Source organism: Mustela erminea, chromosome 18, assembly GCF_009829155.1.
Source record: "Mustela erminea isolate mMusErm1 chromosome 18, mMusErm1.Pri, whole genome shotgun sequence".
Classification (NCBI taxonomy): domain Eukaryota; kingdom Metazoa; phylum Chordata; class Mammalia; order Carnivora; family Mustelidae; genus Mustela; species Mustela erminea.
In genome coordinates this window covers 60,773,960-60,788,121 of record NC_045631.1, presented here as the reverse complement: position 1 = coordinate 60,788,121, position 14,162 = coordinate 60,773,960, and the positions used below count along the sequence as shown (strand labels likewise).

The following is a 14,162-nucleotide window of genomic DNA, read 5'->3' as shown; positions in this document are numbered from 1 at the left end:
ATGGGGGATCTGAACTGCTGCAATGTGGTCCCCTTTTGAGGAGAGGCTGCCTGACAATGAAGTCATGCAGAGGAAAGCTGGACTGAGGCAGAGGAGGAATGGGTGAAGCACCTGGATCGAGCCATACCTGAAAGCTAACACCCAGGCTTTTCAGTTATGTAAGCCGAAACATTTCTTTTGTACAAGTCATTTTGAACCTTGTTTCTCTACCATATGATCAGAAGACTCGCAGCTAATGCAAGGTGTATGGCCCACAAAAGATGAACAATCTTAGCCTATTTTTCTCTCAGGTTTCTTAGTACAGTGATTTGTAGGAGCAATTAGTATATTAGGAAGCTTTTATCACATACTTTGCAAATGTTGTCTCGGGTTTGTAATTTGTATGTGTGTTTGTATATTTTTGTTTATGAAATTTTTATCATGCATAATTTTTAAAATTGTTAAATAATCAAAGGTTTATCCTTCTAAATATTTTAATTTTTCTCTGTATTCTTTTTTTTTTTTTAAAGATTTTATTTATTTATTTGACAGGCAGAAATCACAAGTAGACGGAGAGGCAGGCAGAGAGAGAGGAGGAAGCAGGCTCCCCGCTGAGCAGAGAGCCCGATGCGGGACTCGATCCCAGGACCCTGAGATCATGACCCGAGCCGAAGGCAGCGGCTTAACCCACTGAGCCACCCAGGTGCCCGTAATTTTTCTCTGTATTCTTAAGGAAATGCCCTTTATCATATCAAGGAAATATTTTCTACTCCTGCGTTACTAAGAGATTCTCTTTTTTAAAAGATTTTATTTATTTATTTGACAGACAGAGATCACAAGTAGGCAGAGAGGCAGGCAGAGAGAGAGGAGGAAGCAGGCTCCCCGCTGAGCAGAGAGCCCGATGCGGGGCTCGATCCCAGGACTCTGGTCCCATGACCTGAGCCGAAGGCAGAGGCTTTAAGCTATTGAGCCACCCAGGTGCCCCTTCAGCTTTCCTTTTCCTTTTTTTCCAGTTTTCCTTGAGGTGTCCTCTGTCCTCTGGATCCAGAGATGGTTTCCAAGTGTCATCTTTCTGCCACTGACGTCTAGCTTGATTTCATTGCGGCTGGTGATGCAATTTGTATGGTTTCAAGTCTTTTAAATTTGTTGGGGTTTGTTTTCGGGCTCAGGAAATGGTCCACCGTGGTCTCCCTGGGCTCTGCTGCTGTGCGTGGAACACCCCACGGGTGTCGGCCAGGCCCTGTGGGTGGGTGCTGAGGTCTTCCGCCTCCTCGTGATTTTCTATCCACTTGTGCTGTCATCGAGGGTGGGTGGTCCGGTCTCCAACTAGAATAACGGATTTGTCTATTTTTCTAAATAACTCTGGAGTCAAGGAGGAGATCACAGATTTGAAATGACCAGGGCGCCTGGCCAGCTCCGTCGCAGGGCATGCAACCCTTGATCTGGGGGGTCATGAGTTCGAGCCCCACACTGGGTGCGGAGCTCATTTAAAAAAACAGAAGAGGGGCGCCTGGGTGGCTCCGTGGGTTAAGTCGCTGCCTTCGGCTCGGGTCGTGATCTCAGGGTCCTGGGATCGAGCCCCGCATCGGGCTCTCTGCTCAGCAGGGAGCCTGCTTCCTCCTCTCTCTCTCTGCCTGCCTCTCTGTCTGCCTCTCTGCCTACTTGTGATCTCTCTCTGTCAAATAAATAAATAAAATCGTTAAAATAAATAAATAAATAAATAAATAAACAGAAGAGTACATGTTATATGGTTTTATTTACATAAAATTACAGAAATCTGCAGTGATGAAAGATCGGTGGTTTCCCAGGATGGGAGGGGCAGGAGGAAACCTCTGGGGTGTTGGATGTGCCCACCATCTTGCCTGGGGTGATGCTTTCAAGAGTGTATGGAGGCATCCAGACTTGTGAGTCCTACCCCGACGAGCGGTTTCCCCGTGCTCGCTCTCCTGCCGGCGGAGTACCCGGGTCTGGCGGGCCGGGCTGTCTCCGGGGGAGGGTCTGTTTGGGGGAAGGCGCGATGTTCCCCAGAAGCCTTCCCTACCCTGCGAGTTTGAGTTTGTGCTGTGGTCTGTGGGTTCCTTAAAAACCAAACCCAACCCAACCCCGGCTGTTGATGAAGAGATGAGCTCGTCCCACCCCGGCTGGATGCAGTGGGGCGGGCGACCCGGGCCAGGAGGTCACTGGTGCCCCCCCTTGTCCCCAGCAGCCCCAGAGGACCCCAGCCTCTCCAGACTTCTCGCACCACAGGCTGCCCTGCCCACGGCCCCTCCCGCCCCCAGCTCCCTCCTCCCTCAACGGGATCCTGGAGTCGGATCCTGCAGGGGCACCCGGGTGGCTGAGGGGAGCGAGCACCCCTCGATCTCGGGGCTGTGGGTTCAAGCCCCATGTTTGGTGTAGAGAGGACTTGAAATCTTTAAACCAAAATTCTCTTTTCAAAGTTCCATAGAATGATCTCCCTTCTAAGCAAAATATGAAACGGAACTACTGTCTCTCTACACAGTAGGTACGAGCCCGCGCCGCCGTCCCATGGCCCCGTCCCATCGCGGCAGAACGCCTCCTTCCCTGGCCAACGGCGGCGCGGGCGGAGGACAGGCCGTGGATCTCTGTGCTGCCCTGGCGGTTTGCGGGGAGGCTGGGGGTGTGGGCTCAGGGGAGCGAGACCTTGCCGGTCCCCAGATGTGGGGAGCACACCTGCTGCCTTCCAGCTGTCCACTCCTTTTTATGGCCGAGAAATCCCGCGTCGTACAGACAGGCCACGTGCTGGTGGCCCAGTCGGCGGGTAGTGGACTTGGGGTCGTCCCTGCCCAGGTGTCGTGGGGACATGCTTCTCACCTGCTGTCACACTCAGCTGCTTCTCTCCTCTGGGGCCCAGCTTCCCCTGCAGGAGCGGCGGAGACACCCGCACCGGCCCCACCGCGTCCTGGGCTGCGCCTGCCAGGCCCGCCCGTCTGTGCTGAGGAGCCGAGTCCATGGGGGAGTGAGGGTCCAGCAGCCCAATACATCCTATTGCTAGAATGTCCTTTCTCCCGTGACTGCTCTGGGCCCCCTTGACATTTGTCCACAAATACCGGGCATGTAGCTTTTTGTCAAGTGTGAAGTGTTTCTTTAAGAAAAAAAGGCCGGGCAGACTGGTGAGGGCTGCTGTGAGCTCTCCTGTCCCTGTCCCCGTGGGCCAGTAATCGGCTTGGGGCCCCAGGGACTGCGGGAGCAGGCAGTGGCCCCGGGGGGCTGCTGGCTTTCAGTGTTGGAGGAGCAACATGGGGCCCCTGGACCGGCAGGACCTCCCCGCTGCCCTTCCGTGCGGAGCGCGGGCTCGGGGAAGTGGGAAGCCGTGGCCTGTGGAGGCTCTGCCTGTCGCCTGTCTCCACAGCACCCCGTCCCCACGCTCCCCATGCTGTCCGCGTCCCTGTCCCGGGAAAGCCAGCGTCCCAGCCACACCACTAGGTCCTGGCCAGGCTGTCCCTGCCAAACCAGTCGGGGCACTTTCTCCCCTTGGTCGTGGGAGGGACAGGTTATGCATGCAGGTAGGACTCCTGGCTCCAAACCGAAGCAGAAGCAGCTCCGAGAAGAGAGGACACCCCCCCCCCCGCCCCCGCCGCCCAACACCAGGCTCAAGTGGGGTCTGTGGCCTGAGCGAAGCAGCTTTCCCAGGCCCCGCCCGCCCCTTGTCCTACTGGGCTGTGGTTCTAGCGGTCTCAGTGGGGCTTGACCCGGAGTCATCGGCAAGCCCCAGACTGCCAGAGTTGGGCCTGGCCCTGGGCGCTCTTTGGACGACGCACCCAGCCAGGTCCTAGTCCGCCTGCCCCGCCCACTGCCCTCCCCACCCCCGCCTCCGAGCCGAGCCCCACAGGCCCCACCCTTGGCCAGCAACCTGTCGTCCCCCGCCCAAGACCGCTCTCCCGGAAAACTTGCGTCGCCTCCCGCAACCCCAGGTGCATGGCTGCTTTGTGCCAACCCCCTAACCTGGCCAGACCTCAAGACTCTTAGCAAGGACACAGGAACCACACCCCACACCAGGTCCTTGGCTCAGAAATGGGACCTGGATTCAGATTATTGCGTTTTTTTTTTTTTTTTTTAAGATTTTATTTATTTATTTGACAGACAGAGATCACAAATAGGCAGAGGGGCAGGCAGAGAGAGAGAGAGGGGGAAGCAGGCTTCCCGCTGAGCAGGGAGCCCGATGCTGGGCTCGATCCCAGGACCCTGGGACCATGACCTGAGCCGAAGGCAGAGGCTTTAACCCACTGAGCCACCCAGGCGCGCCCCAGATTATTGCGTTTTAGGAAACTCAGGGACCAGGGTGCTGAGTTCCAGGACAGGCCGCAGGACCGAGGACAGGCAGAGAAGGGGCAGGAGGGACACATGCAGGCCTGGACGGATTCCCAGGAAACCAGCTCTTTCAAAGTAGAACTGGAAATTTGAGGATATAGACCGACGTTCCTGTACCTACACGAGTTACTACTGGAGTAACGGTCGCATTTTTTGAGACTATTTCTAAGGACTTGAGATGGATTCCCAAGCTGACGCTGTGCCGAGCAGAGCCTGACATGGGGCTCGATCCCACGACCCTGAGATCGTGGCCTGAGCCAAGACCAGAAGTCAATTAACCCACAGAGCCAGGCAGGTGCCCGTTAAAGACCATTTTTAGATACAGGCGCTGAAGCTTTGATCTATAAATGTCTTCCAGTCCAGAATTCGCTTCCAAATAACGTGGGGGGCGCAGGGCCGGTGCACACGTCTGCCGCAGCTGGGGGGACGGGGGGCGGGAGCCCTGCCACCGCAGCAGCTCTACGGAGATTCCCTCTGCACCCACAGCGCTCCAGAGCCAGGAGTCCGAGGTCCCGATGTCCCAAGGTGCTGCCGAGGGTGGAGTCCACCGGTCTGCAACTTTGGAAGGCCTCCGGGTGCCCCCGCCTCCTCCCCGTCTGTCCAAGGGTGTGCTCAGCCTCTGGGGCTCCTCACACAGCCCAGAGCAGGGCTCCCAGGGCAGCTGGGACAGAGCCAGTGGGGAGCAGGGGGTGCCTTATAGCACCCAGGTGCCTGCTCAGGCAGCCCGGCGGGGGGCCGTGGGAACTTGGATCCAACTGAACCCCCGGTGTGCACGTCCTGCCCGTCCCCGCCCCCCCCAGTTCCTCCACCCACAGCCCTCCCCGATGTACGTGGTCAGGCTGGGGCCTCTTTCTCCCTCTGGGCCCTCAGCCTTGCCCCCCAGAACTGGATAGTCTCTTTGGAGGGGGCAGAGCGGGTCTCGCGGGCCGGAGCCTGCACACAGACACGGGGTGCGGAGCACTGCGCGGTCCTTTATTGACACCCTGCAGAGATCCCCTTGCGGGGTCGGGGAACAGGCTGCCTGGCGCCAGACTCAGGCTGGGGGTGCTCTGTGGGCAGCCGCTGGCCGCACAGAGCGGGCCCCTGCATGGGGAGCTGGGGGAGACGCGGACAGCATGTGGGGCGCTGCCCACTCTCTGAAGGCGGCAGCAGGCTCGCGGCACTGAGAGGTTTCGGTGAAATTTCTCGTTAAAGCAACCTGGTGCCCACGGGCCATGCGCGCGCCCTCCTGCCTGGGCTTGGTGGTTCTGCCCCGCGCCGTCTGCCCAGGGGCCCCGGGGCTGGGGGGGCACAGCTGCCTTTGAGAATGTCGGAAGAGCTACGGTCCCTCTCCAGAAATAAAAGTGTCTGTGCACACCCCGAGTCTGCTGAGCTGTGCCGGGGGTCGGCACCCCCTCCGTGGCCTCCAGTCCCTGGATGGAAGCTGCTGCTGAAGGCCCGGGACTGGAGAGCAGCCCACCTCCAGGGTGAGCAGGCTACTGGGGGAGGAGAGAACCGAACCCAGGGCCCGGACACCGCCCCTCTGGGTCATTACTGTGCCTGGGGGGGACATGGGGGTCCCCCGGAATGCCAGGTGGGGAGAGCCTGGGGCGGGCAGGCAGGAGGTGGGGGGGACGGAGGGGACTGGAAGGATCTCCGGCCCAGGTAGGCTGGGTGCGGCTGGAGCCCACGGGGGCAGGCCAGGGTGGGGGGCCCCGAGGACGGAGGCCTGGGCACCCGGGCAGCGCCCAGCCCACCAACCCTCCTGGGCGCGGGGTCGCCCGGGCCCGGCCCATCAGGAAAGCACTCTGACGCCGAAGTGCTTGCGGAGCTGCTCCAGAAACACGAACGTCAGCACCGTGTGCGGCAGGAGGCGGACGCCCGCAGGCAGGAGGCCCTGGGGACCCGGAAGCCGGAAGTGAGGGGAGCCCCAGGGCCCGCCCCGCCCCGCGGCCCCGCCCCGCGGCCCCGCCCCCATCAGCAGCCCACCTTGTAAAAGGCCAGCGGCCCCAGCTTTGCTGTCTCTACCGCGCAGTGGAGAACACCCTGCAGAAAACACAGAAATTAAGCAATAAAAAGAGCTGCTTTGGGGCGCCTGGGTGGCTCAGTGGGTTAAGCCTCTGCCTTCAGCTCGGGTCATGATCCCAGGGTCCTGGGATCCAGCCCCGCATCGGGCTCTCTGCTCAGCGGGGAGCCTGCTTCCCCCCTCTCTCTCTGTCTGCCTCTCTGTCTGCTTGTGATCTCTGTCTGTCCAATAAATAAATAAAATCTTAAAAAAAAAAAAAGAGAACGAGCTGCTTTTTCTCAAGGCACACATGACAGCCCCGTCCACAGCACTGGCCAGGGGCCCTGCACAGTGAGCGGCCGGGCATCAAAGGTCGTGACGGCAGGCAGGCAAGGTCACTGGCTACCAGCCCTGCTGACACAGCAGAACCAGGCACAGGTGACCCTCTGGGCACCCACAGCGTATGGCGGCCCCACACGGTGCGGGGGGGGCATCTGGCAAGAGGCATAGGGCCCAGTAAGGACACTGATGAGGCCATGCAGGGGCCCCGGGGTCTGGCCAGCCGCCTTGATTGCGGCCCCCACCGACTTTCACGGACTTCAGCGAACCAGCCAGCTCTGCGACACAGCAAGGAATCGGGTTAAATACACACAGGGCCGAGGGCCGCTGCACGGCTGGCTGGAACAGCGGCGGGAGAGAAAGCCTCAGCCACGTGCCAGGATGGGGACACGGGTGCACCCAGCCACGGAGGCCGAGGGTGGCCGTGTGGGGACCCCTCCCGGGTCCCCCGTCCCTGCCCGCACGCCTGTACCGTCGAGGGGGATGGTGACTGCAGCTGCGACTCACCTGATACTCGCCCCTGGAGTTCATGAGACGCGTCTTCAGGACGTCCAGGGGCTGGCACAGGATCGTGGCACACCCACCCTACGGGGGAGCACAGCACCGATGGGCCTGCTGGGCAGAGTGAGCCGGCCCCTCTCGCCCTCCCCTCAGAAACCCGGGGCCCGGACCCTCAGAGGGACCCTCAGAGCTGCAGGACCCCGGGACACTGGGGGTCACTCGGAGTCATCTCAGCTGGGGCTCCGGAGCCTGGGCACCCGCCTACATATGCAGCCCGAGAGGGACCTCCGCCACCCCTGCCCATAGCCTCCTGCCTTCCGAGCCCCGGCCTCGTCCCGGGCACCCTCAGCTCCCGAGGCTGGTCGGCCCCAGGCCCCAACGGCCAGGCCCGGCACTCACCGCGATGGAGCTGGCGACGAGGTGTGTGAGGACGCCGTCAGGCACGTGCCCGGTGCTGAGTACCAGCTGCTTGGCCTGATCGTAGCAGGACAGCTGCAGGGGTGCAGCGGTGAGCAGGTCCGTGGGATGGCTCCCAGCCCCAGGGGGAGCAGACAGGGGCCCACAGGGACGTCACCGGGACCGACCAGGCGCCTGCTCCGCAGCACGTCTCCACGGTCACCGTGACCAGGCAGATGGGGGAGGCCCGACCGGGAGGGGCCTACCCACCTCCCCAGCCCCCGGGTGTGGTCCGAGCCCACCGCCTTCCTCCACCACCTCTCCAGGGGCCGAGGGCAGGTCCCCCAGATGCCACCCCGAGAGCCCCCCACCAGCAGGAGCCCCACCTGGCCCACGGTGACAAGCAACCCTCGACTGGATGCCATGCTGGCGCCCGAGAACAGCTTCTTCAGACCCTCTGCCGGAGAACGGAGGTCAGGCGCCCAGCCCAGTGCCCCCCAGCCTCCCCCCCAGGTCCTGCACGATGCTCCCAGGCCCTTCTGCCTCCTTGGACTCCCCCAAACACAGGGCCTGCTCCTCTTACCTTCCCGGGCCACGCGGTACAAGCCGTCCACGGCGTGGGCATAGCTGCCAGGGACAGACCAGGGGCCCATGTGAGGCTTTCCCTGCCCAATGGCCCCCACGGGAGGGCCCTCCATGGGGAGAGCCATGCAGCTCCCACGGGGGCAGGGGACGACAGTGCCTGAAGACCCCCCGAGGCTGGGCCTGGCTGTGGCTGTTCCTTAGGGTGAGAGGGTGGGGGGCCAGCCTGGAGCCCCGTTTTGCCCCTGGACTGGAACCAATTTCTACTCTAGCTGGGGTGTCAGTCTGTAACAGCCTTGGGATCAATAGGATCTCAGACTTTATGAAGAATGATATTTTTACTGTTAAAAAACAAAAAACAAAAAACCCCAGCTCCCAAACTTGTTTAAAGGCCCAAAGTCACTTAAACTTGTAAACGGTCCTTCCTGTGAACGTACAAGACACCAGACAGGCAGGGGACGCAGCCGGCCCCCACCCCGGCCCCTGGAAAGGACCCAGAAGCCCTCTTGACTCAGGGCGGATGGGCGCGGGGTCAGCCGTCTCTGCCACTCCCGGGGACGCCACACGCAGCAGGGCCCGTTGGGACTCCCAGCTGGGGCCCGCAGAGCTGCTCAGGTCTCCCTACCCCGTGCCCCCGGCAGCCCCCCACAAACCAGAGTGGAGCCCGGCCCGGCCACTCACTTGCGACGCCGACTCGGGGGCAGCTTCACGTCATTCTGCATCCTGAAACCACCACACCGGCTCAGGGCGGAAGGGCCCGGTGCGCCCCGCACAGAGGCCAGCGCGCTGTGGGGCTCGCCCCGCCCCCTCCTCCCACCCCTGGGTCCAGGACCCCAAGGTCCATGCGCTTGTTCCAAGCGGAACACACCGCGGACACCAGCGAGTCAGCCCCCCCCCAAGCTGAACACACCGCGGACACCAGCGAGTCAGCACCCCCCCCCCCCCCAGTCAGGAAAGACCCTGACCTTGGCAGGGGCGGGGCACACACTGACCTGACATTGACCATATCCGCGGGCGTCCCCACGAAGCCGCCAATGCAACCTGGGACGACAGACCCCAGAGCCAACATGCGACGCGGGTGTTGCCCACCTGCGCCCCCCCGCCCCCAGCCCGGCGGGCAGCTCACCGCTGATGGCGCCCAGCAACACCTTCTTGTAGAAGGGCAGGGGCCCCTCGCTGCCCTTGGTCACGTGGTCCCGCACGGTCTCATAGATGGCGAACCGAGTCAGGGAGTAGGTCATCTGGGGGAACAGGGTGCTCAGAAGGTACAGGAGGCGCAGCCCGTCCGCCCCCACCCGCCCCCATCATGGGCCACGGGGCAGGGAAGGACCCTCCCAAGGCCCCACGGTCAGCAAGTGACTGGGTCGGCGCGGGACTGAGCCGATGCTCAAACCCGGGCCGGCTGCATCCGGGTTTCCCTCCCCGGGCTCAGTCTCCCCATCTCTCAGGGGAGGTCGTGAGCCAGCTCCGAGAGCGGGGTGCCCTGCCCACCCAGCGTCCCGGGAGGGGCAGCCCGAGGCACCTGTCGGCACAGGGAGGCGCTGAGGCCGTTGTAGAGCGCCAGCACGCCGTCGGAGCGCACCACCTGCAGCGCCATGCCCGTCATGCGCAGCTTCACCTGCTGCTGCGTCTGCAGGTGCACCTGTGGGGACAGCCGCTCACCCGCCGCTCCGCCAGCCGCCCTCAGCCACACGGAGACGCAGTTCAGACGGGAAACCGAGGCACAGAGAGACACAGAGGTCTCCTACGGGGGCCCGGCTGGGACTCCACGCCCGCACTGGGCCCCAACCTCCATTCCACCCTATTCTGCCTTAGGAGCGACAACACTGGGGAGCCTGCCCGGCCTGCGAGGAACAGTCCACACACGCGTCCGGCCCTCACGGCGCGCGGCTGGAGTGGGGTCCTCAGTCCCACGCCAATGAGGACACTGAGGCAGGATGCAGACCCCGGCTAGGGGACTCCAGAGCCCCGTCTTTTTTTCCCAAGATTGACTGATTGATTGATTGATTTGACAGACAGAGATCACAAGCTGGCAGAGAGGCAGGCAGGGGTTGGGGGGGAAGCAGGCTCCCTGCTGGGCAGAGATCCCGATGTGGGGCTCCATCCCAGGACCCTGAGATCATGACCTGGGCTGAAGGCAGAGGCTTAACCCACTGAGCCCCCCAGGCGCCCCTCCAGAGCCCCATTTCTTAGCCACGCCACTTCTCAGGAGGGATCAAAAATTATGGGGACGGGGCGCCTGGGGGCTCAGCTGTTAAGCGGCTGCCTTTGGCTCAGGTCGTGATCCCGAGGTCCTGGGATCGAGCCCTTTGTCGGGCTCCCCCTCTCCCACTCCCCCTGCTTGTGTTCCCTCTCTCACGGTCTTTCTGTCAAATAAATATAATCGTAAAAAAAAAAAAGTTAGGGGGCCTCAGAGACAGGCTGAAGAAACATGAAGGCCTTGGAAGAGATGCTGGGGGTCCAGTGGGGGAGACGGGAAAGGACGCTCCTGGGGGGCCGGGGCACGGCCTTCCCAGAGTCTGTCCTACACCCCACTCTGCCCGGCCCCAGTCACGTTCTGGCTGGGCCTACTCGGGGAGGTTACGGACCCTTCTGCCTCAGTTTCCCTCAGTGTGCTATGAGGATTAAGTAGCTGGTGGGGGTACTTTTCCCTTCCCTTCCCAGGGCCTTGGGTGTGGGCCCCACTTTACGCCTGGACTGGAGCCAATGCCGGCGCTAGCTGGGGTGTCTGGCTGGGGGGCAGCGAAGGTGGGGAGGGGGCTCCGCTCAGCCGCATCGGCTAGCTGGACGGGACAGAGGGCACTGGGCCTGGGGGCAAGGCGTCCACGCGGAAAGCAGCCCTTGTCCAGGCGAGAAGCAGCTGTGAGACTGAGCCAGGGCACGGGGCAAAAGGAGAGTTCAAAGAGCTGTAAAGTCAATTCTCCAGTGGCCACCCCGTCGAGAGGCAACCAGCTCAGCCAGGGAGGCCGGCCTCCAAGGCTGCCACACTGCCTGCCGCCCGCCCCCCTCCCCGGGCCAGACAGCAGTCAGAGTCCGGTGGCTGCCTGCCTCCCTTAACCTCCCTCCTGGCGGCCTTCTGCAGCAAAACAGCACCGGGGGGCAGGGCATGGGACAGCGAAGTCATGCGAAGTCCCAAGGAGCCTCGGACAGTGGACAGGGCCCTTGGAAGCTGCGTCCCCCATAATCAGACACAGAGCCAAACCCTAGGGTGGCGCAGGCCTGCGTGGGCAACGGGAAAGCAAAGCAAAACAGACACGAGGAGGTTTCTCCGTTCTCAAACCAAAACGCAGCCTTCTGTTCCCGGTCCTCCTCTCTCAGTGGTCACTGCATCCCCCGGGGCCTGGCCCTGCTCCCCCTGCCGCCTCTCAGGCCTCTCGCAGGACAAGCCAGGTGTCAGGTGCGCCAGTGGGGCCACCACCTCCAGCCCCCATGTCGGCTAGTGGCTAGTCCTGCCCGGACTGGTGGTTTGGTTTGCGTTTTCACTGAGGAAGTCCATCCCCTCTATTTAGAACAAAGGCTGCTGGAAGAAACAGGTCCTGGGGTGGAGGAGGGCCGCGGGCGGGGCCGGGGGCGGGGGCGGGGCTGCCTGGCAGGAGGCTGAGGTCTGGGTGAACAGGGCCACAGGCGCCAGTCCCTCCCAGGGAGTGAGTATGGGGGTCAGGCTGCTTTGCAGGGGGTGGGGAGGGAAGGAGGTGGCCAGGGAGCTGCCCCCTGGCCCCAGGTTCCTCAGGGCAGGGCCTCCTGGGCAGACGAGGCTTTGCATCATTGGCCCTTTCTTCTTTGTTCTTTGTAGTGAGAAAGGGACAGAAAACAAACCCCCCTTGGCTGGCCCCGGGAGACAAGAGCAGCTCTGTCTCATACCGCCCCACAAGCACTTTTTTCCTAAAAAAAGTAAAATGAGTGTGAATGCTTCCTGCCCGCCCCCAGAGCAGGACCTGCGTGGGCACAGGGTCTGCGGCTTCCAGGTGCCTTCCCAGTCCAGGAGAAGCAGCCCGGGGCAGGGACCTGCAGGGACGGGTCGCGTTCCCTCATTGTGCGCTGGGTACCCACCGGCCCACGCGCTGGGGGTGCTGGAGCCACCCAGCGCGCACGCCACAGAACCACCCCCTCGACTCCAAACCCGGCGGACTCCTGTCCTCGGAGCTGCGGGATGGAAACGGACTCAGAGAGGCCAAGCGGCCAGCCCAAGGTCACACAGGTGGTATGGGGCACGACCGACGCCGGACGCGACCCGCGGTCCCCGACAAGGGGCACCTCCGCCGCGGAGTGGGCAGGGTCTCCGGCGGCCCCAGGTCTCAGGCCCTCCCGGGCCGGTGCGGGGCGAGGCGGGTCAGCGCCCAGGGGCGGGCGGCCCCCCGCGCCTCCCCGCCGCCCCCCGCCCGCCCCCGCCCCCGCCCGGGCCGCGCCGGCCTCACCTTGAGCAGGTCTAACGGGTGCGTGCAGCAGGCGGCCCCGCAGGAGGCCAGTCCCCCGAAGTACCAGCGCGACACGCGCGCCTCCGCCGCCATGGCCCGCGCCGCGGACGCCCGGGAGCGCCGGCGGCTCGCTCGCGGCTCCTGCTGCCCGCAGCCCGGCCCCGGCCTCCGCCCGGCCGCGACCGGACCCCGACGCCGCCCCGGACCCCGGCCCGCACCGCCGCCCGCGCCGAGTTCAAAGCGCCACCCGCCAACCGCGCCCCGCGCAGCCAATGCGCCCGCGCGGCCCGGGGGGCGGGGCCAGGGGCGGGGCCGGCTAGACTCCGCCTCGAGCCGGGGGCGGGGCGGACCGCGCGCGTCTTAAAGCGGCCGCGTCCCGGCAGCTGAGTCGACTGGGCCCCGCGGAAATGCCGGCTGCTGTACCCGAGGGGTGGGGGCGTGGCCGGCCCCCCGCCCCTGCACCAACTCCTGGGAGCCTGCTGGGTGGGCCGGCTCCACTGCCCCCGGGAACGCGGCGACCTCCGCCCCCCTCCGCCCCTGCAGGGTCACCCCCACGCCTAGGGCAGGTCTCCGAAGGTCAACGCGGAGGAGCGGCCTCGGCGCCCGGCCAGTCCCTGACACACCCGAAGGCCAGCCTCCTGCAAACAGCCCGCCCCAGCCGCGGCCCTGACCTTGCACCCAGCGTCACAGCCTCATCACGCAGGCCCTAGGGGTCAGCCCTGGGACACGTGCATGCGCCAGGCGGGTGGCAGAAAGCCTTCCTGGAGCCAGTCTGCGGATTACAGGGAAACTAGGGGCAAAGGACAGTTCGGGAACACCAGCCGACCTCCGGTGCTCCCAGCCAAGTGCAGCCTCAGGTGTGCTCTGACCACACAGCCCCAGGCAGCCGTCCTGGAGGGGACCAGGAGACGGGAAGTTCCGAGCCCCGGCGGGTGCCGGCTTCTGGGAGGTGTATTGGGAGTCTGCGTGCCCCCAGGAAACAGCCACCTGTGCGCAGCTCCCCACTCTCATTCCCCCAGCCAGCAAACTGGAGGCGCGAGTGTGCTCTAGGCTAAGGACGCATCTGCTGGGCAAGGTGGAAATCTGCACCCCTGGGTCACCTTCCGGCCGGGCACAAGGACCCAGAGGAGACCGAGCCAGAGACCCCTCCCACAGGAAGGTGCGGGTCAGGGCGGGGGTGGGCACAGTGGGCGGAGGGTCACAGCAATTTCCCGGAACCCAGAGAGGCTTCTGGCTGGCTCAGTTCCAAGAGCATGTGACTTTTGTTCTTCGGGTTCTGAGTTCAAGCCCCTCATTGGACATAGAACTTAAAAAAAAACTCAATTGTATTTCTACGTATCAGCAATAAACTGAAATTAAGTTAGGAAAAGCAATTCCATCAAAAAAACACCCCCAAAACAAAAACAGAAGGTGTGAGACACACACCAAAAGCTCTGCAACATAAAGTGAGAAACGCGTCACAGAACGAGGCGGCTTCCACACCTACGGCTTTTGTGCTTCGAGACAGGTCACACGCCACATCAGTGGGCTGCAGGGAGCGGCCTGAAGAGACCTGAACACTGAAAATGTCAAGAACAGCAGCCCAGCACGTCGCAGCCTGCAACTCCCTCGGTGGAGGAATGCTGGGAAATGGAAAA

At 63.0% G+C, this 14,162-nt stretch overlaps 1 protein-coding gene across 5 annotated transcripts; it reads right to left on the bottom strand.

Annotated features, from left to right (window-relative positions):
• Window positions 1-5,984: 5,984 nt before the first annotated feature.
• Window positions 5,985-13,620, bottom strand: SLC25A10 (solute carrier family 25 member 10). 5 transcript variants are annotated; one of them, XM_032322185.1, is made up of 12 exons: window positions 12,526-12,625; window positions 11,422-11,630; window positions 9,633-9,755; window positions 9,237-9,351; window positions 9,103-9,151; window positions 8,792-8,833; window positions 8,112-8,155; window positions 7,915-7,985; window positions 7,532-7,624; window positions 7,139-7,216; window positions 6,277-6,333; window positions 5,985-6,184 (listed from the first exon to the last, which is right to left on the bottom strand). In XM_032322185.1, the coding sequence occupies exons 3-12, from the start codon at window positions 9,714-9,716 to the stop codon at window positions 6,083-6,085; spliced, it is 735 nt and encodes a 244-aa protein (XP_032178076.1). In that variant the 5' UTR covers window positions 9,717-9,755; window positions 11,422-11,630; window positions 12,526-12,625; the 3' UTR covers window positions 5,985-6,082. The 5 variants fall into 5 exon arrangements, with proteins under 5 accessions (XP_032178076.1, XP_032178077.1, XP_032178078.1 ...); XM_032322186.1 differs by having other exon boundaries at window positions 11,422-11,627; window positions 12,526-12,588; XM_032322187.1 differs by lacking the exons at window positions 11,422-11,630; window positions 12,526-12,625 and adding an exon at window positions 13,197-13,620 and having other exon boundaries at window positions 9,633-9,752.
• Between the last annotated feature and the right edge of the window lie 542 nt (window positions 13,621-14,162).

Coding starts and splice junctions, on each gene's coding strand:
- SLC25A10 (XM_032322183.1), bottom strand. CDS start 12,618: ATGGCGGCGGAGGCGCGCGTGTCGCGCTGGTACTTCGGGGGACTGGCC. Junction 7,625..7,914: donor TGCTTGTCACCGTGGGCCAG/GTGGGGCTCCTG, acceptor GCACCCCTGCAG/CTGTCCTGCTACGATCAGGC. Junction 6,334..7,138: donor ACTCCAGGGGCGAGTATCAG/GTGAGTCGCAGC, acceptor TGTTTTCTGCAG/GGTGTTCTCCACTGCGCGGT.